At 37.7% G+C, this 26,390-nt stretch overlaps 1 protein-coding gene across 2 annotated transcripts in view; it reads left to right on the forward strand.

The window, feature by feature from the left end:
* Positions 1-24,485, forward strand: part of NFX1 (nuclear transcription factor, X-box binding 1) — a 45,319-nt gene extending 20,834 nt beyond the window's left edge. The window contains exons 10-24 of one of the 2 annotated variants that reach the window (XM_088525955.1): positions 54-151; positions 807-837; positions 1,757-1,839; positions 2,312-2,420; positions 3,135-3,254; positions 3,951-4,030; positions 4,452-4,682; positions 4,931-5,004; positions 6,235-6,336; positions 7,258-7,299; positions 7,692-7,790; positions 13,526-13,592; positions 19,175-19,320; positions 22,776-22,877; positions 24,384-24,485. In XM_088525955.1, the coding sequence (XP_088382081.1) occupies positions 54-151; positions 807-837; positions 1,757-1,839; positions 2,312-2,420; positions 3,135-3,254; positions 3,951-4,030; positions 4,452-4,682; positions 4,931-5,004; positions 6,235-6,336; positions 7,258-7,299; positions 7,692-7,790; positions 13,526-13,592; positions 19,175-19,320; positions 22,776-22,877; positions 24,384-24,459 (1,460 nt within the window). In that variant the 3' untranslated portion in view covers positions 24,460-24,485. The remainder of the gene's footprint in view (positions 1-53; positions 152-806; positions 838-1,756; positions 1,840-2,311; positions 2,421-3,134; positions 3,255-3,950; positions 4,031-4,451; positions 4,683-4,930; positions 5,005-6,234; positions 6,337-7,257; positions 7,300-7,691; positions 7,791-13,525; positions 13,593-19,174; positions 19,321-22,775; positions 22,878-24,383) is intronic. The other variant, XM_088525959.1, reaches the window with a different exon arrangement.
* The last annotated feature ends 1,905 nt before the right edge of the window (positions 24,486-26,390 follow it).

Consider the following 26,390-nt stretch of genomic DNA (forward strand, 5'->3'; position numbering starts at 1 on the left):
ATTTTTTTAAATCAATTTGTATTAATGTTACCTTTCTATTTTTCTTTCGAAAGAGTTTATTCATACATGTGAAAGCCTTTGTCATGAAGGAGATTGTAGACCATGTTCTCGCACGTCAAATATTTATTGTAGATGTGGCTTCAAGAAAAAGGTGAGTGCATAAAACTGGACCATGGAAACAAGTTATCTTTTTTTTTTTTTTTTTTTTTTTTTTTTAAGCTGTGGGGAAAAGGGAGCTTATCTGTTTGAGGAAAAGAAAGCCACAAAGTACTAGAGCACCAAAAAGGTGCTGTGCTGCTCCTACTAGTTCTTGCATGAGAGTGATTCTTGCTACTAGAAAAGCTAATCGGTTTATACAGTGAAGTGCTAACAGAGGCCGCTTGCCCTAGAGACCATCCTTGAATTAGTTTTGCAGCCTTTACAGCTCTGTTTATTTGAGCTGGTTTCAAAGTCCTGTGGTATCATGCTCTATTTGTATGGTACAAACCACAAGGGTTTTCCAGGAGTTATGTAAACTAAGGGAAAGGTACCCTGTATCAAGTGGGAGATGTAAAACTGAAATTCTTCATATTGAAGCTCCAAAGAGAAAGTATGATGTTAAAAGAACCAAGATTGAAATGATAAATTAAAATGTGTGAAATAATGCACAAGGATTTTTTTCTGGCTTCTGTTCTTGTATGCAGAACAGTTATGAAAGTTAAAACAGAATTTTCCTTCTGTATCACAGCTGACTAAACATTTTCCAGATAAGTAAATTTTAATAGTTAAATTTGTTTTGATGTAATCTCTTCATCTTTGTTTCCTAGGAAGTTCCATGTACGCTCCTGAGAAATAAAGGTACGTTAGAATGTTACCTATGCATCGTGAAACCATTTTAAAAATAATAGAGTTCATACCAATTTTGATCGAAAAAGTTGGCAAATATAACCTGGTCAATACTGCCACACTTACCCCTGGCACTTTCTGTGCCAAGTTGGTCACTTATGGTTTGAAATGAACCTTTTACCTCTGTTCATCTGTTTTGTAGGAAAATAGTTCTTCAGCACTTAATTTTGAAGATTCCAGTCCAAGTTTCTATTTTTGAGCAGATCTTATGCCCCCTACCATATTCAACAAGTTGTCATCATCCTTCCTGCTCCCTCCTCTGTTTTGGCAACAGTGGTCTTGAGAGTACTTATGAACACCACTTGCTCAGTTGATTTCTAAAACCTAATTTTTATCCTATTAAATCTTTGAAACTATTTGATGAGTCTTGATCTAGGGAAGTGTTTCCTTGACAGACCTCTGGCATACTAGGGTGCTCACTTACAAGATACGTCAGATAGCAATGTGCAAGTGTCCTTTTTTGAGTTTTTGTCTATGAGGACTTTGCTTTGCAGAATATTGTGTGGGTAGTGAGAAAGACTTTTTATTTGGGCCAGTTATAAACACCAGCATATAAACAGTAGCTGGATTTCTTGCTGCAGTATTTATTAATTCGAGCAGTGTATGGTACTTCATTGTATCGGGAATGTTAGCCTTTAAAAGAAGTGGCTTTGCAAAAATTGGATACAACAGTTCATGAACAAAACGAAATATAAATGAGCGTTGTCCAGTCTCAAAAACTTGTATTCTCTTTGATATTCTTTTTATTTTATTGCATGAGACCAACTCTTGCAACAGACAGCATTGTGTTGTTCATGCAGCTTTTGTGCTTGCAATGAAGAGAATTTTTTGTTTTTAAAATTATCTTTTGTTCTCTTTTCCTTGATAATAGCTGCTATTACATTCATGTGTGACAAGCGATGCAACAAGAAAAGGTCATGTGGACGACACAAATGTAATGAAATTTGCTGTGTGGTAAGTTCACCTGGGTGGTTCTGTTGTTCATTGTGTAGCACGTTCACTTTTTGTTATAATTTTTAAGACTCCTTTGTTTCTCCATATTTGTGTTTTGGTGCATCTTCAATCTGTTTGCAGTATGGTTTTACTCAGATGTTTATGTACCTATACTAACTTTGCAGCATTCATTTTATGGATATCATAATATGCGAAACTGTTCCAACCTAGCTGTGGTTAAAGTCAAGTAAAGGGGGAAAGAGGAGAGAAAGGAAATAACTTCACTATGAAGTTATCAGTTTCTAGCTGTGTTTGTACTAGAGTTCTTAACAGAATCAACTTTAAAAATTCTGTATCCCTACAGTGGGTAAACATGGAAAGATCAGGCAAAAGCTGATGTATAGTGCTTAGGTATGCTTGGACAATTGCCGGACCTTGGAGAGGTCAGAGACATGAATGGATTTCATAACTCAGCTTTTCTGCCCTCCCCTAGGACACAGAACACAAATGTTCTTTGGTTTGTGGGCGCAAACTCAACTGTGGACTTCATAGATGTGAAGAACCCTGCCATCGAGGCAGCTGCCAAACGTGCTGGCAAACAAGTGAGTTCTGTAATTCTTCAAAGTTAAAGGAATTTAGCCACTTGCTTGGTCAGAGCTGGAAGCAGAACCTGGTTAGAATTGGTCAGAATCTGAAAATAGGCAGGTGACTGTACTTGGGGTTTTTTTCATGGAAGAGAAAGTTATTTAATTTTAGATGAATTGTTAGATTTAATAGATTAGATGAATATTGTTGGCATTTGGGATCTCTATCTGATCATGCTATTGCTGTGTCTGTATTATTTGTACCCGTTTCCCTGGAATATGTGTGATCAGTCTTGCTCTATGCTGGACTTGTATATTGGGACAGCAGCAGCCACATCCATCAGATGGGGACAGGAGAAACCTCCTGGGTTTTAGAGTATTCCAGATTTGGCATTGGGGGACTGGGAAGGTCCCTAAGAAACTAAAGCTTCTTCTTTTGTCAACCATAACCATATTAGAGTGATACAATGAATTCGTTAAATAAAAGTTTATATATCTTGATTTACATCTTATATTTTCACTTCTTTTTGTCTAATGGCTTTATAACTCCTTTCATCTGCTTTTTTATTCTTTGCGCTCTTTTTCCTGAGATGGGAAATCTGGCGTTTCATGTGCTTTATGCTTACAGTGACCAGTACCGATTTGTGACTATTTTTTGAGCAGGTGGTAAGTTTAACTACGTGTGAGCTGTGGCCACTGAGATGTATGCGTTCTGTGGTTTTGCCTTTTCAGGTTTTGATGAGTTAACTTGTTACTGTGGTGAATCAGTGATTTACCCACCAGTCCCCTGTGGCACTCAGCCACCAGAATGTAAAAGAACGTGCACCAGGCCTCATGAGTGTGATCATCCAGGTAGGTCAGGCTCAATGGCTGCTTAGCTTCAAACAAACAACCCAGGCAACTGTCAAAATGTAGTAAACAGTTCAGGGGTCTATTTGAAAATACTTACTATATATTATCACCTTTCACAGTAGCTGCGAGTATTTTTGATAATCCGTATTTGTGGCACATTTTTAGTTGATTGCTTTGAATAAGTAATGGTACTTCTGACTGCTAAAGTGCTGTTTTTTGCTTTATGATTCAGACTGCAAGTTTTAGACACTGTTAATAATCATAACAGATTACTGTATTGTAAAGATTGAGCACTGTTAAAACAGTAGGGTAATCTAATCATCATTTTGTTTCTAATTTCCCTGAAAATACAGTATCTGATTGCAAAATAAAGAGCAGAGATTTGCTTTAGAGCAAAAGATCTATTTTCTGAAAAACAATCCAATAGCATAATCCTGCTCAGAAGATACAAATGTTTGCTATTTTCTGCCACTTACTTCAGAATTAGGGCAGGATATTCACCTAAAAGTCTGTCATCTTAATTTTCAAAAGTATTTTAAAGAGCAGATTACACTTGCATGAAGCATCATACTTACTCTTAAGTTGTCTAGTTTTATAGTACTAACTCGTATTTACCAGTCCTTACCATCATCTTTAAAGCCTTTAACTGGAGTATAGTGTTAAAGCTGTTTGCTTTTTGTGTTTCTATGACTGCAGTGTACCATACATGTCATAGTGAGGAGAAATGTCCACCATGTACCTATCTCACTCAGAAATGGTGTATGGGCAAGCATGAAGTAAGTCCAACCATGTAGTGATTTTTTTTTTGAATGCCAAATAATGTACAGCTTAAAAGTATTTGTTCATATTTAAGATACACTTTTCACATAACTTTAAAAATAAGCGTGTGTTACTTGACTTCCTAAGACTGAAGGTTTCGTGTTTTATTGTTTCTTTGGAATGTAATACGTTACAGGTGCTTGTGTTTAATGTGATTAAATTGACCTAGGCCTTTACTGTCATATCATTCGGACCAACTGCCATATTGGTCTGTGATATTAAGAAAAACTCCGGCATTGTCTTAAAACATTCTAGTATTAAGGTTCTTGTGGAGACAATGCTGAAATGAGGTGTGAACAGTAAAAGTACTTTGAGATTTGCTTTCATAGTTGCTTATATTCAGTCTTAAGGTGATACCTTCCTCCTCCTATCTTCCAGCTGCGGAGTAATATTCCCTGTCACCTCACTGATATTTCCTGTGGACTTCGCTGCAATCAAATGTTAAAATGTGGAATGCACAAATGTAAAAGAATCTGTCATAAAGGAGAATGTCTTATAGATGAAGAATGTAAACAGCCATGTACTATTCCAAGGCTGTATTGCAATCATCCCTGTATGGCTCCATGTCATCCTTCTTCACCCTGCCCAACAACTTCCTGTTCTGCTAAGGTTAGATTCTCAAAGAAAATTCATTTTAACTTGCAGGTGAATTGCATAGTTTAATCATTGGCAACTTGAGTAGCGACAAAAAGGATCACATTTATATACTGCTATCATGGTATTTTTTGCTGTAAACTTACAATATTGAAAAATAAGTTTACTAAAACTGGAAATTTTGAAAGAATGTATTTGCTTCCTTCCTTCCCACAAAAAACACAGTAGTTTCAAAGAGCTGCTTTCTCTTATTGATGTAACAGGTCGATCTCCATTGTGAATGTGGAAGAAGAAAAGAGAGTATGATTTGCTCAGAAGCATCTAACACATATCAAAGGTTTGTACTGCAATGATTCTTTTTGTTCTTGTATTGAACGTTTTTTTGCAGCTTGACTGAATGCAGAGTATGAATTACCATATTTAATTCACCACCGTTTTCACATGCTTTTTTGTACTTTAGCTTATAGTGTCTTTCATACTCTTCCTCCAGACTTTCATATCAGATTGTGTTGCAATACAACACACTCGTCTTCTCGCTACTGTTAGTCTGCTAGTGATGACATGTCAGAGCTCAGATCTCCCATCTGTGAACTTGTTTTATCTAACGAGAGTCCAATTAAAGAAGAAAGGAGGGAAAACGATCACTGGTTTACTACAAACTTAGGTTAGGTATCAAAACCTTCAAATGTCTTCATATATATATATTTAATTCCTGGTTCTTACAATAACTGATACTACCCACGAATTCCTTCTTGTCCGGTTGATATTAACAAAAGTGCTATTTAGTGTCAGGTAAATTTGAATAATGCAGCTGTTCAGGTTGCTGTGTCTGTGAAGATGGTGTAGGTGCACATATCGCTTTCATCCAATGGCCCATTAGCTTGACTTTGGCATTTCTTGATGAATTTGGGACTGATGGTGGCTCTCATTGACATTTGTCACAACTGACAAATATGTTATGTGATTAGCTTCCTGGTGAATGGTTAGTTGTTCTCTGAATTTGCTGTCAAAGGTTTGGAAAAAAGAGTGTCCTTTTGCATGAAAATTAACGGGCAAGAAAGTTCAGAGGATAGAATTTTTCATCTTAAGAATTTTGTTTGAGAAGGGTGTGGGATATTTCACTGAAAAATCTTTTCACATAAAGTTGTAACAGTTTTAGCAGGTATTTCTGCTTTTTCAGGGAACTCAGTTTACAGGTTTTATTTACACAGTTGAAGAACAAGAAAGTTGAAGTGTGTTTCCAAACTATTTGAAAAGTTAAACCTGTATGGTCAACTATAGGTTGAATATTAAGCAGGAGGGAGGAAAAAGTATTCACTTTGCCTTATTTACACTTGAATAGGATGGATGCTCTGAATAATCTGGAGAAGCAAGCTTCTTAATTTACCTTTTAACTTATGTAGCTGAACTAAACTCCTAAATGTAGGTGACATGGAACTAGATTCCTGCCAGAAAACAGGCAGGAATCTTCTTCTCTCTCTCCAAATAAGATTTAAATGTTCAGCTTCATACACCTTTTCCAAGTTTATTTCTTGCATCAAATGAAGTTTCCATGCTCTTTTTTCAGAATAGCTGCTATATCTATTGCCACTAAGTTAACAGATCTGCAACTTGGAGATTCTGTGGAAATCAGTAGGCTTATTACAAAAAAAGAAATGAAGCAGGCCAGGTAAGGATGTTTATTTGTAACACATGTTTGTAATAACATAATATTGTGAGCAGATTCACAGCTAAAGTGGGAAGCCATTAAATAATGACTGTACTGTAACAATACTCTTAATAGAGAATTTGGCGATTTAGTCGTTCATTTTGTTTTCACATAGAATAATTTCCCTCCCATTGACTGTTTTGTTGTGATACTTTTATATGGATCAATACTGTTGTGATTTCAGAGTTTGTACCTACTCCAGGAAATGTTTTGGAGTTTGTCTGGATTTGTATAGATTGCCAAGCAGTATAATATTTTTGCCATCTTTTAATGTTCCTTCCTGGGTGGTTAACAGGGCACGTTTTTCCCCTAGTTATTTTCCGTCTGTCTCTCTCCCTCCAATTTATATATTTATATATATAAACATTTATATATATATATAATATTTACATATATATATTTCTTTTTTCTGGTTGTCCTTTTTAGATTCCTTTTTTAGCTTACATTTATTTGTCAATTTATTCTTGAATTTTTCTGCGTTCCCATGCCTGATAATGCCCACCTGCTTCAGGTCACTAAAAATACTTGTGGCTTAATTTTTTGGTACTTTTTGATGTTCCTCTTCATGAGAGAGCTGTAGTTTTGCTTTATGTAACCAACTATTTAAGGAATTATAAAGATTGCCAGAGCCAGTTCAGAAGCTGTTGTTCTCAGCTTTGATAAAGCTGCTTCTATTCCAGGCCTGAAGGAGGACCTGAGTACTCGAAAGTCTGCATGATTTTTTTGTTTGTTTTTTTTAATTGTTACCTGTTCTCATGCAATAAGCTATTCTCTCACACTGTTTATTTCATCAAGCTATGGTAATGATACATTTAAGGTACAATTTTGTTGCTGTTGTGTGAGGGTAAGTGTTGATGCTCATTTTTTTCTCTAATAATTCAGGCTGCAATGTGATGAAGAGTGCTTAGCTCTTCAGAGGAACAGGTAGGCAATGAACTTCTATTTAATGGTAAATCAAATGCATTTAAATATTGATTGCATATTAAAATATGCATATGTTTAATAATTATTAAAATTAATAATTTAATTACAATATTTTTATTAAGAAATTGATTCAGAAGGCTCATGCTGTGTGGAAAATCTTTCATACCTAGAAAACTGGATCCCTATGCTTAAGGAACTATATTGTTTGATCAGCTTTTAGTAGAATTCTTAATAGAATATTTGAGTGAAAAGCTGGAGTAGGTTCAAATATACAGAATAGATTTTTTTTTTTTTTTTTTTTTTTGGAGCTCTTTGTCTATGTTGGTGGCCTGTCTCTTCAACCTTTAATCACAAAAGGTTTTGTTTTGCGTTCCCCTGATCCCTGCATTTAGGCGTCTTGCCGAGGCTCTTCAGATAGATGATAATTCTGATCCTTTCAACGTCCGCTCTTCTGGACCAAAGTACAGCGACCTTTTAAAAGAGGATGCGAGGTATGTGTTTCCGTGTGCTTGAGATTCACCTATGCATTTTTCTAACTACTGTGTTTTAAGATTCTTTTAATACCAGGTGTAACAAAGTGCATGCATAGGTGTCATAAGTAAAATGGAGAGAGCAAGAGATAGAGTTGAGAGTAGGGAACAGTGTTTCTATTTACTCTTGTGAAATTGCCTGTGTTTACTTTCTAGTTTCGGCACTAGGTGATTGTTGAGGCAAAGGAGATAAGGGGCACTTCTCAAGACCAATTAATTGAGAACCTGAAAAATAAAAAGCACTTGTATGGACAGTTCATTCTGTAGCAAGACCAATTTAGACCAGGAGCAGCAGTTCTCCACTGTTCTTCTCACTGCAAATCAGTACATGTGCTTCCCATATCTCAACTGCTTTTGACCCTTTCTGCCCCTCACCATTTGTAAGCTTATCAGGACAAAGATTAAAGTAATAGCGTAGTTATGTCATGCTCTGCAGGCATGTCTCATAACTTCCCTCCACTAGTCCTATTGACATGTTTCCCCTACTGTTTTTATTTTCAAAACAGAGAAGCAGGTTATCTTGTGACATATGTACATTTCCTTCACATATGCTCTCTCTTTCTGGAGTATAATCATATGACATCTAGCCTTCAATTTACTGTGTTAAACAAGCCAGGCTCTTGACCATCTTCCACTTTCCAGTTTGCTCTTTTCTACCTGTAGGGCAGGTTTTGGGGGGTTGGTTTTGTCAACAGAATTAACCAGAATCATGCACCGTATTCCAGATGGTCTAATAAATACCTTGAAAAGTGGACTTAATACTTCCACTTTTCTTCATGAAAATCTCTTCTGACTTACTTTACAATTCTCTTTGCATTTCTTTCATAACTGCGTTGTTTGCAATGCATGATCAACTAACACATCCAAGCTGCTCTTCTCACTTGTTGTCAGCTTACAACAAAAACTTCTCAGTGCTTAAGTAAATGACCTTACACATTACCTAATTTAATTGCTCTTACTCTCATCTCCAATGGAAATTTAACATGTCTCTGTATGGACAATTTTTTTTGGTCAGCAGTGAATTTTATAAAGCTACTTTTGTGACATTTATCTCCTTGACCACTCTTGAAGGTGTTTCATCTCAGCAATCTGAGTTTACCTTGTAATGGCAGGATCTACAAAGTGCCTGTGTTCCAGTATTTTTTCAGGCAGCTCATCATGTTTCATGCAAGTTTTGATGTATGCTTTGAGAAGGCTGCTCTAATAGTGCAAGAGGGCAGAGCTTATGCTTTTTTTTGTAGAGTTCTATTACACATCTGTGTGCTGGATATCAAGAAATATGACAGACTTCTTGCCATGCATTCAGGTTGCATGAAGAGAAGGCAGACTACTGCTGCTGAAGCCATGGGTAGAGTATTTTTTGGCTTGCATAGACAAGCAATTGATCTGTGAAGCTGATGTGTTGCCAAGGGCTGAAAAAGATGTGCATCCACAGATAAGTCAACTTGAGAAAAGCTGAGAGGACTCTTTATGGTGAGCTGTAATCTTTCATAAGAAAAACCCAGGGCTTCAAGATGCAGTAACCCTCCCAATAACAGAAAGAGATGGCAGGCCAAGATGTAATTTGCAGGGTGGTGAGGGGTAGCAGTCACCACGTAATGCTTGGTATTGCTCTGTGCATTGTTCTGGCTGTGGGTTTGTCAGAATGTGAGAATGATTAAAAAGCAGCAAGTCTCTGCACCATGTTGCCCTGTAAGATATATTCTGCTACTGAGGGGATTCATCCTCTAACACTGTACCCCAGGCAGGCACAGGTCAGGGGTGCAAATCCAGATGCTTCAGCACTGCTTCAAGGAGGCTCCAGAAATAGATACAGGGGAGCAAGCAGATACCCAGCTTAGTCTGCTGATGTAAAGCCGAAGGGCAAAGTGGTACAAAGTGGTAAGTGCCAGCTTGAGAAGCAGTTGAAACCGTTATTTAATGAATTAATCAGTGGAAAAGGAGAGAAGGTCGTCTGGAATATCTGGCTATGCAGCATCACAGAGCAACTGTGTGGACCAAGGAAATATCATGTCAGATGGCAGAATCTGGGGAAACAAGGAACAAGATGACCACTTACGGGCATCTTCTTAACTAGTTTTCCCAAATATTAGCTCTCCATATCTTGTTTCTGTCTTGATGAAAATAGAGCCATGCACACTAACTTGAGTGGACTGGCAACAGGAACAGTGTATGGGTTGGAGAGTAGGAGGAGACCTTGGTGGGTTTCTTAAAAACAAACAGAAGCCCGAAGGAGGGGTGATGAGGGCAACTTCTCAAGCAGATGACTAGCAAACTAGAAGCCTGGAATGATGCCAAAATGCAAAATCTCACACTGATAGGTGTTGTAAGAACAAGGAGGTGTTTGACAGAGCTGGCAAAATCTGGGAAAAGAAGAAAACAAAAGCTAACACAAGTACCGTGAAAGATCAAGCAACAGAGCGTTTCTGTTTAACACAGAGGTTGAAAGTAAGTGGAAGGTAGATCTGCTCCTGCTTGTGTGTAATGCAGGAGGGAGATGAGGTGACTAATATATACCATGGGCAGACCTTCCAGTCCTTGCTGTGGGACCACAGAAACTCACTGTCAGGTGGAACATGCAGGTTGAGAGAGCTACTGCCTTTCCCTGCTGTGCATTATTGTCAGTTAGATGTCCATTATCAGGTAGATCATATGAATGCCCAATGAGCAGTTAGCTGGTTGCTTGACTATAGCCAGCTATTAAAAAATAAGTGAAAAGAATCAGGTGAAAAATTGTGGGTTTTTGTTATTGCTTGTTTGTTTTGTTTTGTTTTCTATTAAAAAATGCCAATACCTCTTAATAAAAGAAAAAGAAAAAAAGAAAAAGAAATAAAAGAAATGGGACCTAGAAAAGTCATTTTAAGAGATCAGGCAAACAATGTACACATAACCCAGAGGTTCTTCAGTCAGTTAATAGATGATCACAAACATTTTGGGAAACAGAGATGTTCCGTCTACTTTGGATAAAGCAATATGACCTGCACATTGACTGGTTAATTTGTAGATATACAAACCAGCTCCAGCAGCAGGACTATGACAAGTGAAACTCCAGATACAAATCAAATAAGTGATGCAACATCAGACCGAGCCACCTAAAACTGGATAGAAGTGCAGCAGTGAAATAGGCAGCAGCCAGTTATTACTGCCCCTGCTCATTGATCCCCTCAGGCTCACAACACTGTTGTGCCTGTAGCATCATTTTCATCCCCTTGTGGGATGACTTAAAGGAGGTTTCATGCTCTTCCTCAACTTAATGGATACTCTCTGCTACCCTTGGCCTTTCAAGAGCTCTGTTCAGGAGTGGAACTGACAGAGTAGCTGGGCAGCTGTAAGCTGCTTTCTGTACTTATGTGAGTGTTCATGCCTTGATATAGTTAGGAATGTAGACTGCTTACTTGCATGCTAACATATTCCTTTCATGGTTTTTTCAGAGCTTCCTAGACTGCATACCATTGAAAAGGGACTTTTTTTTTTTACTTCACCAATTATATCTGGTGACCTCAGAGGCAAATTTTGTACTCTAAAGCAAATTTTATCTGTGCTTTTTCAGCACTAGTGGCAGGTGAGCTGCCTCAAGTGTCATGCCTCACACTGAGGTGGTTATGCACAGTGCATCTTTGTGTTGAGTTACCTCTGCTCTTCCCTGGTGTCCAGCTCATGCTATATACAGAGCTCAGAATTCTCTAGGGTAATCTGGGTGTTTTTGTTTTTCAAATAAATTCTTTTGTGTAAGAAATGGTTAAGTCCACCATGTCTTTTAAGTTTTTCTGTACCAACTTTATGTTCTCTCAGAATCTCCTGCATGGCTTCAAAGGAGAAGCAAACTTCTGATCTTTCCCACCATGTGTATTGGTCTGCTTTGCAAGTTCCCCTATGCTCCGTCTGTAGGTTAGAGCCTGCTTAGACTGTTGAGTGGCTCAGTGGTTGATGTTCTCTAAACTTCTGCTGTATGGAAGGTTCTGGAGGGGCAAGTGCATGAAAAGCGCTTGCTGAGGCTTTGGTCACTCAGTCTGAACTGATTCCTCAATGGGTTTCTAAATCTTGTGTGTCGGATGTTTATGGGACTGGATTGGGTTCTTGAGGCTGCCGCTTCATGTAGTGCCGCTTCAAGTTTTGCTTTCTTACTGCCTGGACTTAAGATGGTTCTGTGAGGGTCAGTGTTTTGTTTTAGTGAGATGATTATTGTAAAAATCTGTTCAAAACCTCACACTGCCCGTGCCAGTTCTGTAGTCCATACCTTACTTACCTGGAGGGCCTTTTCTAAAGGTGCATTGAGTACACTGTGCTATGATCGGGGACCTTGATAGACAAGATACTCAGTGCTGCCATTGCACAGGTTTGCTTGTGGCCATGTAGTCTTCCACTTTTACTTCCACTTAATTATCTAAAACCCTGATATGGCATCTACTTCTTAAGAGATGGAATTTTGTTTTAATTCACAAAGTGGTGTTTCACAACAACAGTGCTCCAAAAACCATTAGCCTTTTGGGATTAGTTTATCTTCACGTTTAAGAACAAAAATCGTCCGGCTATATAAGCTTGACGCCGAAAGTCAAGGACAGATTTACTGTATGAGAACTATATAAGGAATTCGTGTTTTAATTAAGGTTGAAAGTTCCTGGTTCAACCTTAAGTGTAAAATGTGTTTGAGCCTTGTGTCTTAAAAATCAAGTCAACCTTGTAAAAAAAAAAAAAAAAATCAATATAATTGTCTTTTTAGCCATTAAGTTGCAGTATAGAGAACCTGAGATGAATCTCTGCACATTCTGTTCTTCTTTCTTAGTAATGGGCATAAAGGATCCATAGCAAGTCAGATTGCCACTTGTGTTTGTTGCCCTAGTTGCTGGCAGTCATGACTTAACAGCAACCAAAAATGCTGAAGCTGCCAAAGCAGAAATGACCTGTAACTTGCTTGTACAAGAGCAGCACAGCTTAAATTATCAGCTGAAATAGTATTGTACTCATTTCTTTCAAGAAATACTTTATAGGTCAAAAGCAAATTATACCTGTGATAGTCCCAGGGAAAAAGTTATTTTTTTATCTAGGGAAATTCTTTAAATATGTGTTATCTTAAATTTGATGTTTTTGAACAACCATATGTTTAAAGAGAGTTAAAAATATATATATGAACTTCTTAATATCCTGTGTAAAGGGCCTTCTGTTTCCTTGCATGTAGCCTTTTGTCTCTTTCCCTTTTATTTTTTATGCTGAATGTATTAAAGATCAGAGTCAGTGCATATTTTCTATCCTAGGGAAAAAGCTCCACTCTGCTTACCCCATTCTAATTGCCATGTGTAATTGCGTTATAATAAAAGGATTTTCTTAATGAGAAGTAACTTAAAGATACTGGAAAAATTACTTTGAAAAAATGGAAATAATATATATGAGAACGCAAAATTGTATCATAGTAATTTGACTTAAATTATTATAAGTCAATAATTAACTTGATTTCAAGGTCTACAGGAAAAATAATTCAAGGTTTTTGTAACAGTCATGACATGTTAACATCTTTTTATTATAGCGAATGGAATAATGTATAAACCAAAATGTACTCTCACTCCTGTTACCATTTCTGTTAAATGAATTCTTTAATTTTGTTCTTGTTGAGAATGTAACAAAACTGTAACAAAAAATGAAGACCTTGTATATGAAAGCATAATCTCTTATCTCATTTACCTCGTATATTGTTCTTGCAGGAAAGATTTAAAATTTGTCAGTGATATTGAGAAGGAAATGAAAATGCTTGTGGAGGCTGTGAATAAGGTCAGTATTGAGATGTTGTACGAGCTACTAAAAGTTTGTGTTTTTTAGAGGTAGAGTGTTTTTTGCATGTTTACTAAAGTTCTGAGTTTTAATAATTACAAACTGGCACTTGATTGGGCTGTAATGAAGTGCACGTTTTAATCATAAATAGAACAACATTTTTAAGAGATACGATAGTTCAGGATCTCTTTAGCAGCCAAACTTCGTTTACAGATTCAACCAGTGCTAGGCTTTAATACATCACTAAATAGTGATTCACTTTGGGATCTCAATTAATGCAGATTTAATCATCAAATATGGCTTTTTAAGTGTTCCCAGACTTTGAGAGGGAAGTTCTAAGTTCTCCAGCCCCTGGCAGTAGAACTTGCTCAGGAACCCATGAGTACCCTCCAGCAGCCCTCTGTGTCAGTTCTGTGTTATTAAGGCCTTGTAGGTTCTACCACAGTTGTTGGCACGTTCCAGTGTGCCTGGAAAAGTCATGTGTAAGGGATGCAAATGCTTTTAATGAAAGTAGAATTACTCCTTTGGTCTGGAGGGACTGAAAGCCTGTCATATTCCTGGATTTCTACTGCACCATACCTGTGACCTGGTGTGCAACTTAGAAAGGACAAGATATACTTGGTTACCCTTAGTTCAATAAACAGTAACTTTTCATAGGAAACATTAACCTCCTTTTCTTTCCTCTCTACTTTCCTCCTTCCCTGAATACTTATGTTCTACTTCAAATATTTAACTTCATTCCTTTTTTATGTAAGCTGATTCTTAAGCAATGCTGCTGCTGTTGTTGTTCTCTGCCCATCTCGTATTATCCATTTTTTTTTTCACTTTGGCTAGAAGAGGCAATCCATGGCTCACTGAATTCAGGCCCCTCAGCCATTCAGTAATAGATTTGCCACTCATCTGTTACCTGCTTTAAAAAAAAAAAAAAGAAATAGAACTTCTTCCAGAATGCATTGTCCATGATATTAAAAAAGTATGTGTATGTTTAATATATATATATGTAAATTGATAGCTACCTATAGCAGTATAAAGACACCTATATTTGTTTGACCCATATACACAATATATACACAAAAAGGGCAGCCAAAGGTCTTGAATTAACAGCATACAATGAATTAGCAATATAAAATATAGCAGAACAGGAGAGCTCAGGGGCATCAGCAGTGCTTTAGTTTGCAGCAGTAGCCAAACATTTGGTAAATAATGGTTCTACACAACTGCCCATTGAGTGTCCACTGAGAAGAGTGTCTGCATTACAGAAGCGAATGACAAATGAAAACAAACAGTACGTGTGGCAGTCCCTTCCCTGCCTGGCCTAAAGGGAGAATTACCTGGTGGTTATTTAAGCTTTTATCCTCATCAGGGTGAACAGGTTAGGCCTATGTAACAGTTGGGTGCCCCAGAAATCTGTTCTGCACCATCCTACCCCTCAGGGGCTTTTGGAATTGCCATTCCGTAAAGTGCAAGAAGTCCTCAGAAGCCAAATTCTACTTGAAAGGATAGAGATTCCTTTGAGGATACCACAGACATACCACAGCACTTGAAGCTTGGAATCCATACCTTGTAATGCAGCGGCAGATAAGAAATCATTCATCTTTCATAAAGGCTTCAGTGGACCAAGCCAACAGATAACCTGAGGAGTCTGATTGCAATCTTCGTGTCCTTTCCCAAGCATTTCTCTAGTTACATAGTGAGCTTGGCAAGGCTGTCAAACTCCTTTAAATGCTGAGAGTCCTGGCTCTTACTTTCCTGATTAGAGGACCATTTTAAGCCTGCTTTCTCTGCACTGGTTGCAGACTTTCTGTACTTGCACAAATGATCTTTGTGTATGTGATAACAGTAGATTTACTTGTGACCTGCTACCTGAGACCACAGTTGTTTCTTTTTGCAGCATGCGTGGAGGCCGCACTCTGTCTTTGCTTTCCAAGCTGTTGAGTATCTGACATGAGAAGGAGAATGTCCAGTGCCCTGTGAAGTCAGGGTGCTCTCAGTCCTCATTATGGCATACCTTTTCTCTGCCTTTTATGTCTTAACCTCAGAGGATTCCTTGTGCCCCCATGTCATATTTCATCTTGCAGCCACAGGTATTTGTGCTCTCTTGAGGATATCTCTGAACTGGTAAGTGTTATCACAGCTGCTCATTCAGGCTTCTGGCCAGCTTAACCAAGTGAGATTGAGTTGTTTCAGTCTTGTCCAGCAAGTCACACAGGTTTCTCACTGCTGGGCAGAGCCTCTGGATTTTTTTGCATGAAAAAATTAAGGCAAAGTGCTACAAAATTCTGCCTGTCATTAGTATATGGTTCTTGCTCATCATTTGGAAGATTCCATGGAGGATCTCACTTTAGAGGGAATCTCTTTGAGGTCCCTTCCTTTAATGTTTTTCTGCATACCTAGCATTCCTGCCATTTTTTTTCAAGCAGTACTTTAGAGAAGTCCTGTTTGAAGGGCTAATGAAGCACCACAAGTCTCCTAATCCCACTGCACCTTTTATCTTAAGCACTTCTGGTTCTGGAACCTTTAATGTTGGCCCATAAGATACTTTTGTGGTTTTATTTATGGATCTCTTTCATGGTAGGGGAGTCCTGAGACAAGGCTTCAAGCAGTTCCCTGTGTGTTCAAGCAGTTGTTCTCTGATCATTCTGATACAGTATCTTCTGGTTCTTTTGTATGCTAGAACAAGATAGTGTCTGAGATCCACAAGTTAAAAATTTCTTTCAACGATGATGATGTTTTGGCCAATAATAACAGAGGTTTTATGCATGAGTTTGCTTCATTTTTGCTAAACTCACATGTCACTAGTAAATGCTGTACTTGGGAGCTCCTTAGGACAAACACCAGGAAAGAGCAAGAGTAGGGGTTTTGTTCCATGTGTTGGAGCTTATGTCGTCCAGTGAGTAGCTGAGGGTGCTGCTGCTCTTGGTGCCAGTCTTACTGTGCATTATATTCCTCTTTTGGTTGAGTACTACCAGTGTATCTGATACAAAGTACCTTATTCCCAACTTAAATATAAACAAGGAGCTATTTTGCTACCTAATTCAACTTTTATCCTTCATATTTGTTTCCTGGGAAGTTCACTATTGCTGAGCCATCTGTTGATCATCTTTTTGGCAGTTTGTATAAGATGTCATCCACAAATACTTGATCCTGGCTAAAAAAACTTTGAGCTTTTCTTGTACCTTCTCAATTTGCCAACATTTTGGGGGCAGATACAAGTATAGCATGAAGTATTTTTCTACTATTTTGCTTTAAATAGTCTATTCAATATTGGTGTCAGCTGCCTTTCTTATGTATCTGAAAATCAGACTAATACTATTGACGTGGCATTATGGTAGAAGACTATGTTTAGTTGTGGTTCTGCCATGATTCCTAAATCCTCTTGCGCTTGAGTCTGCATTCAGCTGTTCATTTACTGTGACTTGTAAATCCTTTCTCATCAAAACGTGGGTTGTGTTCTTTGTTTCTAGATATAGAGCTTTACGTACTTGCATTCAAAATATTTTGTGGGCTAGTGTATCCAGTATTCATGTAGCTCTGTTTATAAGTACTATGTAGTCTGTACAGATGATTCAGTTACTTATGTTCACACACTTCACTTTTTGCATCCTTTCTTTGGTGAGCCCAGCTTCAGCTTGATTGGATAAGCGAATAATAGTAATTTTGACCCTTTTGTCACTTAGGAGCTTAAGCATTAATATGTTTCAGTCATTGATGTTTGTATGACCTTGCTTGCCTCATGAGCATCTGTTCCCCTACATCCATCAGTGTGTATTAATCTAGCAAAGCAGAATTATCACTTTTGACATACAAAAGCAGATGTGACAGAAAACAGCTGTATCATCCAGGGCCATCACTATATGGCCAGAAATCTGATGATGTTTCTGAGTCTGGAACCAATCAAGCATTGCTAATAATAATTAATAAGCACAGAATTTCTAGAGTTTTTCTTGTACAAATATACCTCTATGCTTAAAGTCTTGTAACGGATGGGATGTTTGTGACTGCTTACTGATAAGTAAAAGTTCTACCTGAACAGCTTGTGATATTATCTTGAAAAGCAGTGACTCTTAGAAAATATTTCAGTACCTTTTACTATGCTTAGTTTAGCTATTTTGTGGCTTAACAGAAGTTTTAAACCTCCCCTCACAATGTAGCTACACTATGCACCTGATGTACTGCTCTGTTGTTACATGTGGTGATCTGGAGAGAAATGTAGGTGATTTTAGCAAAATTAGTGTTTTCTTTCTTAATGGAGAAGATGAGTTTTCTCCTCATTCTGCCTTTCTCTGTATGAACTGGTGAGTAAATCTCTTGCTGAGTCGGATAGAAGGGAAAGGGATTATGACAAGTGGGATTACTGTTAAGTAGCATTCCTTTTTCTAAATAACTGTAATCAGTATTACAGTAAAAGACCTAAGCAAAGATTTTAAGAACCTGCACGTTGATTACTGCAGGAGTTCAAGTAATTTCCAAGAGTCTTTATTCTTTTGCTTAATCCCTTTAGAAAAGGTGATATTTCTAGAATACATTAAATTTAAGTTTCTGACTATTAGAAAAGAAAGAATATACAGGGTTGTCTCAAAATTACTTCATGCAATACTATGGTAGGCGAGAACCATTTTTATGTGGTTTAAAGTTTATTGAAATTACTCTTTAAGATGCTTGTTTCTCAAATGAGTTCCTCTGCATTTTACAGAGCTAGATGAGACATTTTTTGTTTGTCAAATAACTGCTTTGATTTATCACTTGTCATTGTGCAGTGCCAAAGAGCACTAACCAGGCATTTGCATTTGAATGTTAAAGACAGCATAGGTTGTCAGAAGATGTCACAGAAATGGTTGAGTTTGGAAGGGATCTCCAGAGATGGCCTAGGCAAGCCTCTGGCTTGAGGCAGGATCAGTGCTGAATCTGGTCCAGGGTTAGGGCTTTACCCAATCAAATCTTGAAAACCTTTGGTAAATCTGTGTTAGCTACTCCCACCGACCTTCTTCCTATTCCTAAAAGTGCCGTCTAAAAGGACTTGCTCAACATTTTTCGACCGGGATTGAAGTGAAATGGATCACCCTGTAGTTTCCTGCATCTGGATCTGCATCTGGTCTCTTGAACCCATATAAGCTTCTTCTGAAGAAAGCCCCAGCTCAGCATTTCTGTGTTATTGTCTGCACATCCTGTCCATAGGTCTGCAGGCCTGGGAGACCTTGGTGAAGACTAAGGCAAAGACTGAAGAGTAGAGTGTCACAGTGCCTGAAGCAGACTGGGTGCCCCCCTGCTTATCCATGTCTGTTGTCAATAAATCACCAAATTATTTGAAAGGAGGCTCACATTTGTTTATTCTTTTATTGTTTATGTAACAATCAATGTCAAATGAATTGTTAGCAGCTTTTAACTGAAATTAAAAATTCAGATTGCTTTTCAATAGCATTACTAGACTTTTCCTATTGCTTGGCAGATTTTGCCAATAAATTGCTGCTTTGGTAGTACTAATGTTGCTATAGTGGCAAAAGTTCAGAGGTAGAAGAACAGATTTTTTTATTTTTCTCCTTTAGAAGAAAAACTTTATCATATTTTTCTTCCCTTTAATTCAGGGCAAGCATACAAAGAAGAGTCACTGTTACCCACCGATGAACAGAGACCATCGCAGAATCATCCATGAGTTGGCTCAGGTTTATGGCATTGAAAGTGTGAGCTACGACAATGAACCAAAGCGCAACGTCGTTATCACTGCGGTGAAGTATGTAACGCGTTTTTTACTATTAACTCTTGGTCAAATACTTGGATGTTTATATCATTTACATGAATGAGTTAGAAAATAAGGTTTTGCAAGGCTGCTTTCTGTTAATCTCTTCAGTAGCTTTATATTTCTGCTCTCAGCTAAATTAGACATTGCTGTAATAGTAACTTGATTTTTTTTAGAAAAAATAATTGCTGCCTAAAGAGGACCCACCTTAATTTACAGCTTCTGTGACGTCTGTTACTGGAGCTTGTTTTCTTTCTCTCTTTTTGAACCTGCCACAGAATATATTCCCCCTTCAGCTAATGGACAAAGAAAGATGGAATTATTGCAAATTTAAGAGATCTCTAAGCAGACCCGTGAATACTTGGAGAGGAGCCATAGAGTTCAGAGTAGTGAAGGAAATGAAGGGCATACAGTTGGGGTAAAAGTAAGATTATTGCATAAGACTAGACATGGATGGAAAACCTAGGCTTCCACAGCTCATGGGACAGCTTAATTCTGTCAGATTGTCTGTAGCATTCTCAGATCATTATCTTTGGTAGCTAGTTTTTTTATTTTTATTTTTTTTCCCCTGAGGGAAAGTGAGAAAGCAGATGATACTTGAAAAAGCTCAGTTTAAAAAAATAGGTAAGAGGGGATGAAGGGAATGAGAGATGAGTGAGGAGGAGAAAGTATCAGAGAAGGGAAAGGAACTGATAACTGTGCCTTAAAAACCAAGGTTTTGCATCCTGCAGCTGAAGAATGGGAAGCTTTCAGGGAGCAGCACATAGTGCAGAACAAGCTTGCTGTGTTGCTTCCCTTCTGCCCCTCCACAAGGTGCTGCCTGCTCTTCTGAGAACCTGCTCCAGCTGCACAGCTATGTGCCTCGCTTCAAGGGCTTCATCCAGGTCTTCTTCTCATTGCCTTATTGCCCCTTCTTCAAGGTGTAGAAACTAGTGAAGCCTCACACAAGTGATTATCCAAACTCCAGAGTGATGCTGGAGAACTTGGCCACAGCTGCTTCTAGTGCAGAGCGCAGTAACTGCCGGAAAGCCAAGTGCTTCGAGGCGGTTTGTTCATTCTGCTCTCAGCATTCCCTAGCGGCTTCTGTTTCTTCCTATTCATGGTGTGTGAACAGTCACTGAACAGAGCATTACGGTTGGGCTAGCCTGAGGGGTAGATTTTAATACATAAGAAAATGTAAGTCACTAAGTGTTTAAATTATTATCGTGTTTTTAGATGAGTTGTATGTTATTTTTGCTAACCAAAATGATTTCCAGGATATAGTCTTCTCTAATAAACTACATTTAGTTAGATTGCAATTAGATGACAATGTCATATGTATCTATAGACAGATTTTTATGCAGATTTACATATATCTACACAAATAGATTTAATATGGGGTTAGACTCTCGTTTGTAATTACATAAGTTCATGTATATTTAAATTATTTTATATTGTGTGTGTGTGTATATACATGTCATTTGCTGGCTTTTAGCAAACCAAAAATTCATTGGGATTTTTTTCTTTATTAATCTGTGTTTAGATGGAAATTAACTCAAATCCAGAAGTTGTTATTGCATAATAACAATAAACTGGAACTATTCTTACATATTGTAGCTGCATTAGGAAAATGAAAATTCTTTAAGTCATATTTTGTATTCCAAGTTGACTTATCAAGGGCACAAAAGCAATAATAAGAGAATATAGAATGGACTCTGTAAACTCATTGACATCTTGGAAAATGACTAGCCCGCAGAATAATAACAAAGATGTATGAAATCATCACCTAAGTAGCAAATATACATAGTTCCTGTTTCTCTTTTTCTCCTAACTGACGCAATAAAGGTCAGAAATAAAATTACCAGGTTTCAAACAATTGCAAGAAGCAGCTATTTGTTCCTACAGTGCATAAGTAAATTGTGCAATGGAGTGTTTGCAAATCAGTGACTTGCTTGTAAGAGTAAATAGCAATGCTGTAGCATATATATGTAATTCACGAATAAGGTCACTAGTCCTAGCTTTTTTGTATATGGGTTAGACTGTGGTTTAAGATGTAATTGTGCTTGTGAGAGTCAAAATATGGACAGAGATACAGCTGCATTAAATGAGTCATACATTTTTGTTTTCAAATCTAGAGGCCCATCTGAAAAAAAGAAGCTAGTTGGCAAATGATATGTACAGATTATATTTGCAGAACAGGAACATATATCTTGGGGACAGAAAAAGTATTCCTTAGAAAAAAGGGACATTCAGATAGAAACGAGAGAGCAGTACAGTTTAATGTACACAGAATTGCTAAAATCCTACTACACAGGATTCAATCTGGGTCTTAAAATATCAGTACCACAGGATTAAGGGGGCAAGATTTAAGTGTTAACTTTTTTCAGTTTGTTTATCTCCCAAAACAGATTAAAGAAAAGATTCTATACATGGTGCTAACAGTGCCAGGTTTTTTTATTATTATTTTTCAGTTTACAACTGAATCATAGTTGAAGTTGAAATAATAATAAAAAATAAATAAAAAATAATAATAATAAAAAGCTATTCTTGAAATGTCTTTCACGAGTTTCAGGAAATATTAAAAGCCCTCCACAGCATGTATGCTACTTATTGGCCCATTTTTGGATTAGATTCCCTTTTGGAACGGCCAGAGGGTGGCACTGCTGAGAGGGTGAGCCGATGGGGGTGGCCTTCACCATGCAGTCCTCTGTGGCCAGGCTGTAGATGGTAACTGGTGTGGAGGGCTGGGAGAGAGGGCGTTTCTGCTTCGTTTTGGGATCTTGTGCTTGGGCTAGCTGGAAGATGCTGCTGCTGCATTGTCGCCAAGCCAGAATTCCTTGGAGTGCTGCCCTTTTGGGTATTTCTTTTTTTCCCATCACTTTGACATGACTGCCGTCAGAGTTTGGAAAGTTGGTTCCAAACATTAGACATCACCTTGCAAAGCTGGAGGAAGCTGTGATCACAGGAGGCCAAGGTCAGCTATTGCAGTTGTTGCTTCTGATCATACATCTGCTCTACAAAAGAACAACTATAAAAATCTGTGCTGTGAAAGAGTAGGTGCATGTTACCCCAGAGTGCAGGTGTTGTGCTTCTAGTGTCTTTTGGCAGTTGACCACATTAGCACTTTATTTTAAGTTAACATGGAGAAAGCAATCTGGGCACCTGTAGATGAGTATAGCAAGCTACTTGTGCATCTTTTAATTGGTGTGCTAACTCGAAGGCATTCAGAATACCAAATATCTTATTCTCAGCAATCAAAATTGAATTTGCCCATATTGAATTTGCCCATTTGGTCTCTATTCATAGTTGGGAAAGCTGAATATTTGTATATTTTTAAATACACAAATATGAACACTAATTTCAGGTCTGCTGCTTGTAAAAGTAACTTTCTCTGCCCTTACTTCTTAATGATTATAATTTCCAGTTGATCATGTAAACAAAATAAACTTTTGTTTTCTTTCTTTCTCTAGGGGGAAGTCAGTTTGTCCAAGCAATACCTTGACTTCTGTGCTGGATAAAGAAATGCAGAGCAGACCTCCACCTCCTATTCCTCACTACAAGCAAACAGATAAGTAAGGAACTTGTCAGGTAGTGCTCTTCATTTAGTGCTGAGATCACTGAGGGGCTGTTCAAAGGTCACTGCTTCTTGGTTTTCTCAGCCCACATAGAGCTTTGGAGCTTGCCGTCTGTGCTGAGTTTTGATTTCCGGAAAAGTAAAATTGAAGTGAAATGTTAACAAAAGATAGAATTAGCTGCGTGCTGTAAGGGAAGTAATATTACAAATATTGTGGATTTTTTTTATCTAAAAGTTAGACAGTTGGCGAAAGACAACTTTGTGGGGGGACAAAAAAAAAAAAAAAAAAAAAAAAAAAAAAAAGTCGTACTGACCTAAAAATTTATTTGGACAGTTTGTAAGTTTGTGAAATTATTTTTTGTGTGTAGATGTCACTATACAAGTGACTAAAGGTGAACTACTGAACTACATTTTCTCAGGTACTGAAAGCTACTGAAGATGGGATATACAAAGCTTCTTGACTGAGTAGTCTAATACACCAATCTTTACTTTTTATGACCTGCCAGCTTCAAGTACCTGTAGTCGTCTCAAAGAAATTATTTTTTTTTAAAAAAGTTGGCTTAATCTTTGTTTGCTTTTTACCTTTCAAAACCCTTTCTACAGCCCCTAGTTATTTTCCAAATTTGGAAATTTGGAAAATTTCCAAAGAAATAATGTCTTGTTAGGAAGGAGGAGGGTACAGCTTTCAGTTTGAAGAAGGGACAACTTAAATTTGCTGAAACTATTGCATTAGGTATTGGGTGGCCTAGGTCCTTCTGGAATACAAAATAGACAGTTCTGGAAAAATGAACTGTATTAGAATTAATCTTTTAGGCCAAAACACAATGTCAGTGATTGCTTACTCTATAACTCACCCTGACCTTTTTTTTCCAAAGAGGTTGCTAACCTTTATTTCCACTTACCTCTGTGGGATTCCTATCTGTTCAATGCCCCTACTGAAAGATCACATGACACAGTTGTAAACTATATTAGCCGATTTTAATTGTTGAAAGTAAGGTTTCTTTAGAAGCATTTTTCTTCTAGAAGATATTTTGGAAGATACTGGTTTGTAACACAAATCTTTACTATAATTGGACGTAGTATTACCATAGATCTCTTCCAGTAACTCTTGATTTTGAAAGTGAGTAGATCAGACCCGTGACTCCCTTCAGTATTTCTTTTGGTCTTCCTTTGAAAAGGGGTTGTGTTTGAGCAGCCTGTCTTCAGTGTATTATTGCTTGCACAATAAATATGCCATTAAATGGTATTTGCAAAGGTCCCAAAGTAAATTCAGCCACGCACATAATGTGTATTAATATAGCGTATTTACTTCCTAAAATCACAGTGAAGATGGCTACTTTTTTTGCACACTAAGATATTTTTATTAAAACATAATTTAATAAATCAGGCCACCTTCCAGTACAGTGTGTATGTACACACTGAGGTGCTAGGGGAGTTGGGTCAGTTTATTTTGTATCTTGTTTTTCATGCAGGTGAGTAACATCTAATACTCTCTTAATTTCAGGAGTATCGGAAACAATGGTTTGCCAAAATCATTAAAAGAAGAGCCAGTAATTGACTACTTTGATGTCCAGGACTGAAGTAATTCATGGAGAATTAAGATACAGAAGTTTGCAAGACTTATTTCTGTTAGGTGATTAGTCATCATTTTATTACAAGATTTAACATGCATCTAAAGTTAGATTATTGTATGTTAAAAAGTTATACAATCTTACAGTTTACATATCTGCATAACACCTAACAGTATGGAAGCTTTTTAAAGCTGGGGTTGGTGCAATTTCTCACCTAATGTGCTGTCAGAATGATGTAAATCTCCACTGATGCCTTTTAAGGATGAGAGCTGGTAATCGAAAAGGTTCCTTGGGGTAGTAGGAACAGCGATAAATCTCAAGGACGGACTTTGGCAGATCATACACAATTTAAAATGGGACACCAGACCAGAAATACCTACGTTTCAAACGCTAATGCAAAAATTCCAAAGGAATTCTCCTATTTTATTCACTTTCATGTTTAAATAGTAATTTGGGGGTTCCTACAGAAGGTAATGCAGACTTTTTTTCAATGTCTAAGCACTAATATTGAGTCTAAAATAACTGGGAAATGCTGGGTAAGAGCTCAAACGACCTTTGGTATCTGAAGGACCAGGATTTGGGGAAGTGGGGACTTATTTTGCTTTAACTCAAACTTGACAATTAATTAAAAAATACAAGTACTTTGTTTGTTAAGACCTTGAACAATATCAGACTTCATGTATTATTTTGGTGTTATATTCGCTTTAATTTGTATTTAGAAATGTTAGCTTTCTGATTTGTTTTGCATGATTTTGTTGGGGGTTTATAGATTTTTCTGTATTGTGCAAGCTTATGCTTGTGAAGCTTGGTTTAAGTATGAGTTTGGTTTTGGTTTAAGTTTTTGAGTTTGAAACAACTTCTGTAAAATGTGTAAGAATGTCTGTCTTAAGTCTTTGCCTCTGGAAGATCTTTGTTGCACGGGGAAATGCCATAAGCCATGGGCTAACGCTTGAAACAGTATAATATTTACTTACCAAAGCACTCTTAGAGATGGTGAGTTGTTGCAAGTTGCTTCACTCAGGTAGGTGAGAAGCTCTTTGGGAAAGGGCATGAATAAACTGGCACAGCTGTGACTGAGTGATGTCTCTTTGGTTGAGGTGGTGGGTCGTTGAGTTAATGGCTTTGTGATTCTGACACAGTTTTACTGCTGCTTGTTTCTTATGGCCGCAACTACCATTAGTGGTGATTCCCTGTAGAGCACCAGAGGCTGCTGAGAAGGGCTTAGCACCACGAGCAGACAGCTCTAGCAGAAGATTAACCTTCTGTTGTGGATTTAGCTTTCAGCCCCTCACTCAGCTGCAGCGGGAGGACTGTTGGCAAGCAACTTGGAAGCCAGTGTGCTGTGTTAGACTTGCTCAAAGTTATCATGAAGCCCCGAGCCTAAATGTAGTCTTTGATCACATTTTATCGTAAACAGCTTGTGAAGCATGTAAGAGTGAGCAGCAAACTCCCAACCACATCTGCCCCCCCCCCCAAAAAAAAAGTTTTCTAAATGAAAATGCATGCTGTTATTTTCATTTCTGCATGTTCTTATTAGTTGAGATAAATACAGCTTTATACACTTCTAAACGTTTGAAATGCACATCCTTCACTCAGAACAGTTACCAAGAGGATTCCCAGCGTTGAAGGCTGTTCAGGACTTTAACTTGCATGTAATGGTTTAAATTACTTTTTTTGTTTTACATTTTTGTGAACAGAAACAAAAGAGAAATAAACACAGCTTATAAGGCCTTGAATTTCTTAAGCAAATTTATGTTTATCCTACAAGGTACTGCTTTGCTATCTCCAGCTGGAGAAGCAAGTCGCTCAGCAACTTTCCAGGAATATATTTCTTCAGTCTTGTTGTGAGGAGTGTATCTGTCCCAAAGCCAGCAGACAAGTGCGAGCTTCAAGTGGGCAAAAGCTGGTTCTGGTTTAAAAACTCAAGAGCCTTGTTAATT

The sequence above is a fragment of the Tinamus guttatus genome, unplaced genomic scaffold (assembly GCF_059628265.1).
Source record: "Tinamus guttatus ecotype Peru unplaced genomic scaffold, ASM5962826v1 Tinamus_guttatus_pri_ptg000025l, whole genome shotgun sequence".
NCBI classification, from domain to species: domain Eukaryota; kingdom Metazoa; phylum Chordata; class Aves; order Tinamiformes; family Tinamidae; genus Tinamus; species Tinamus guttatus.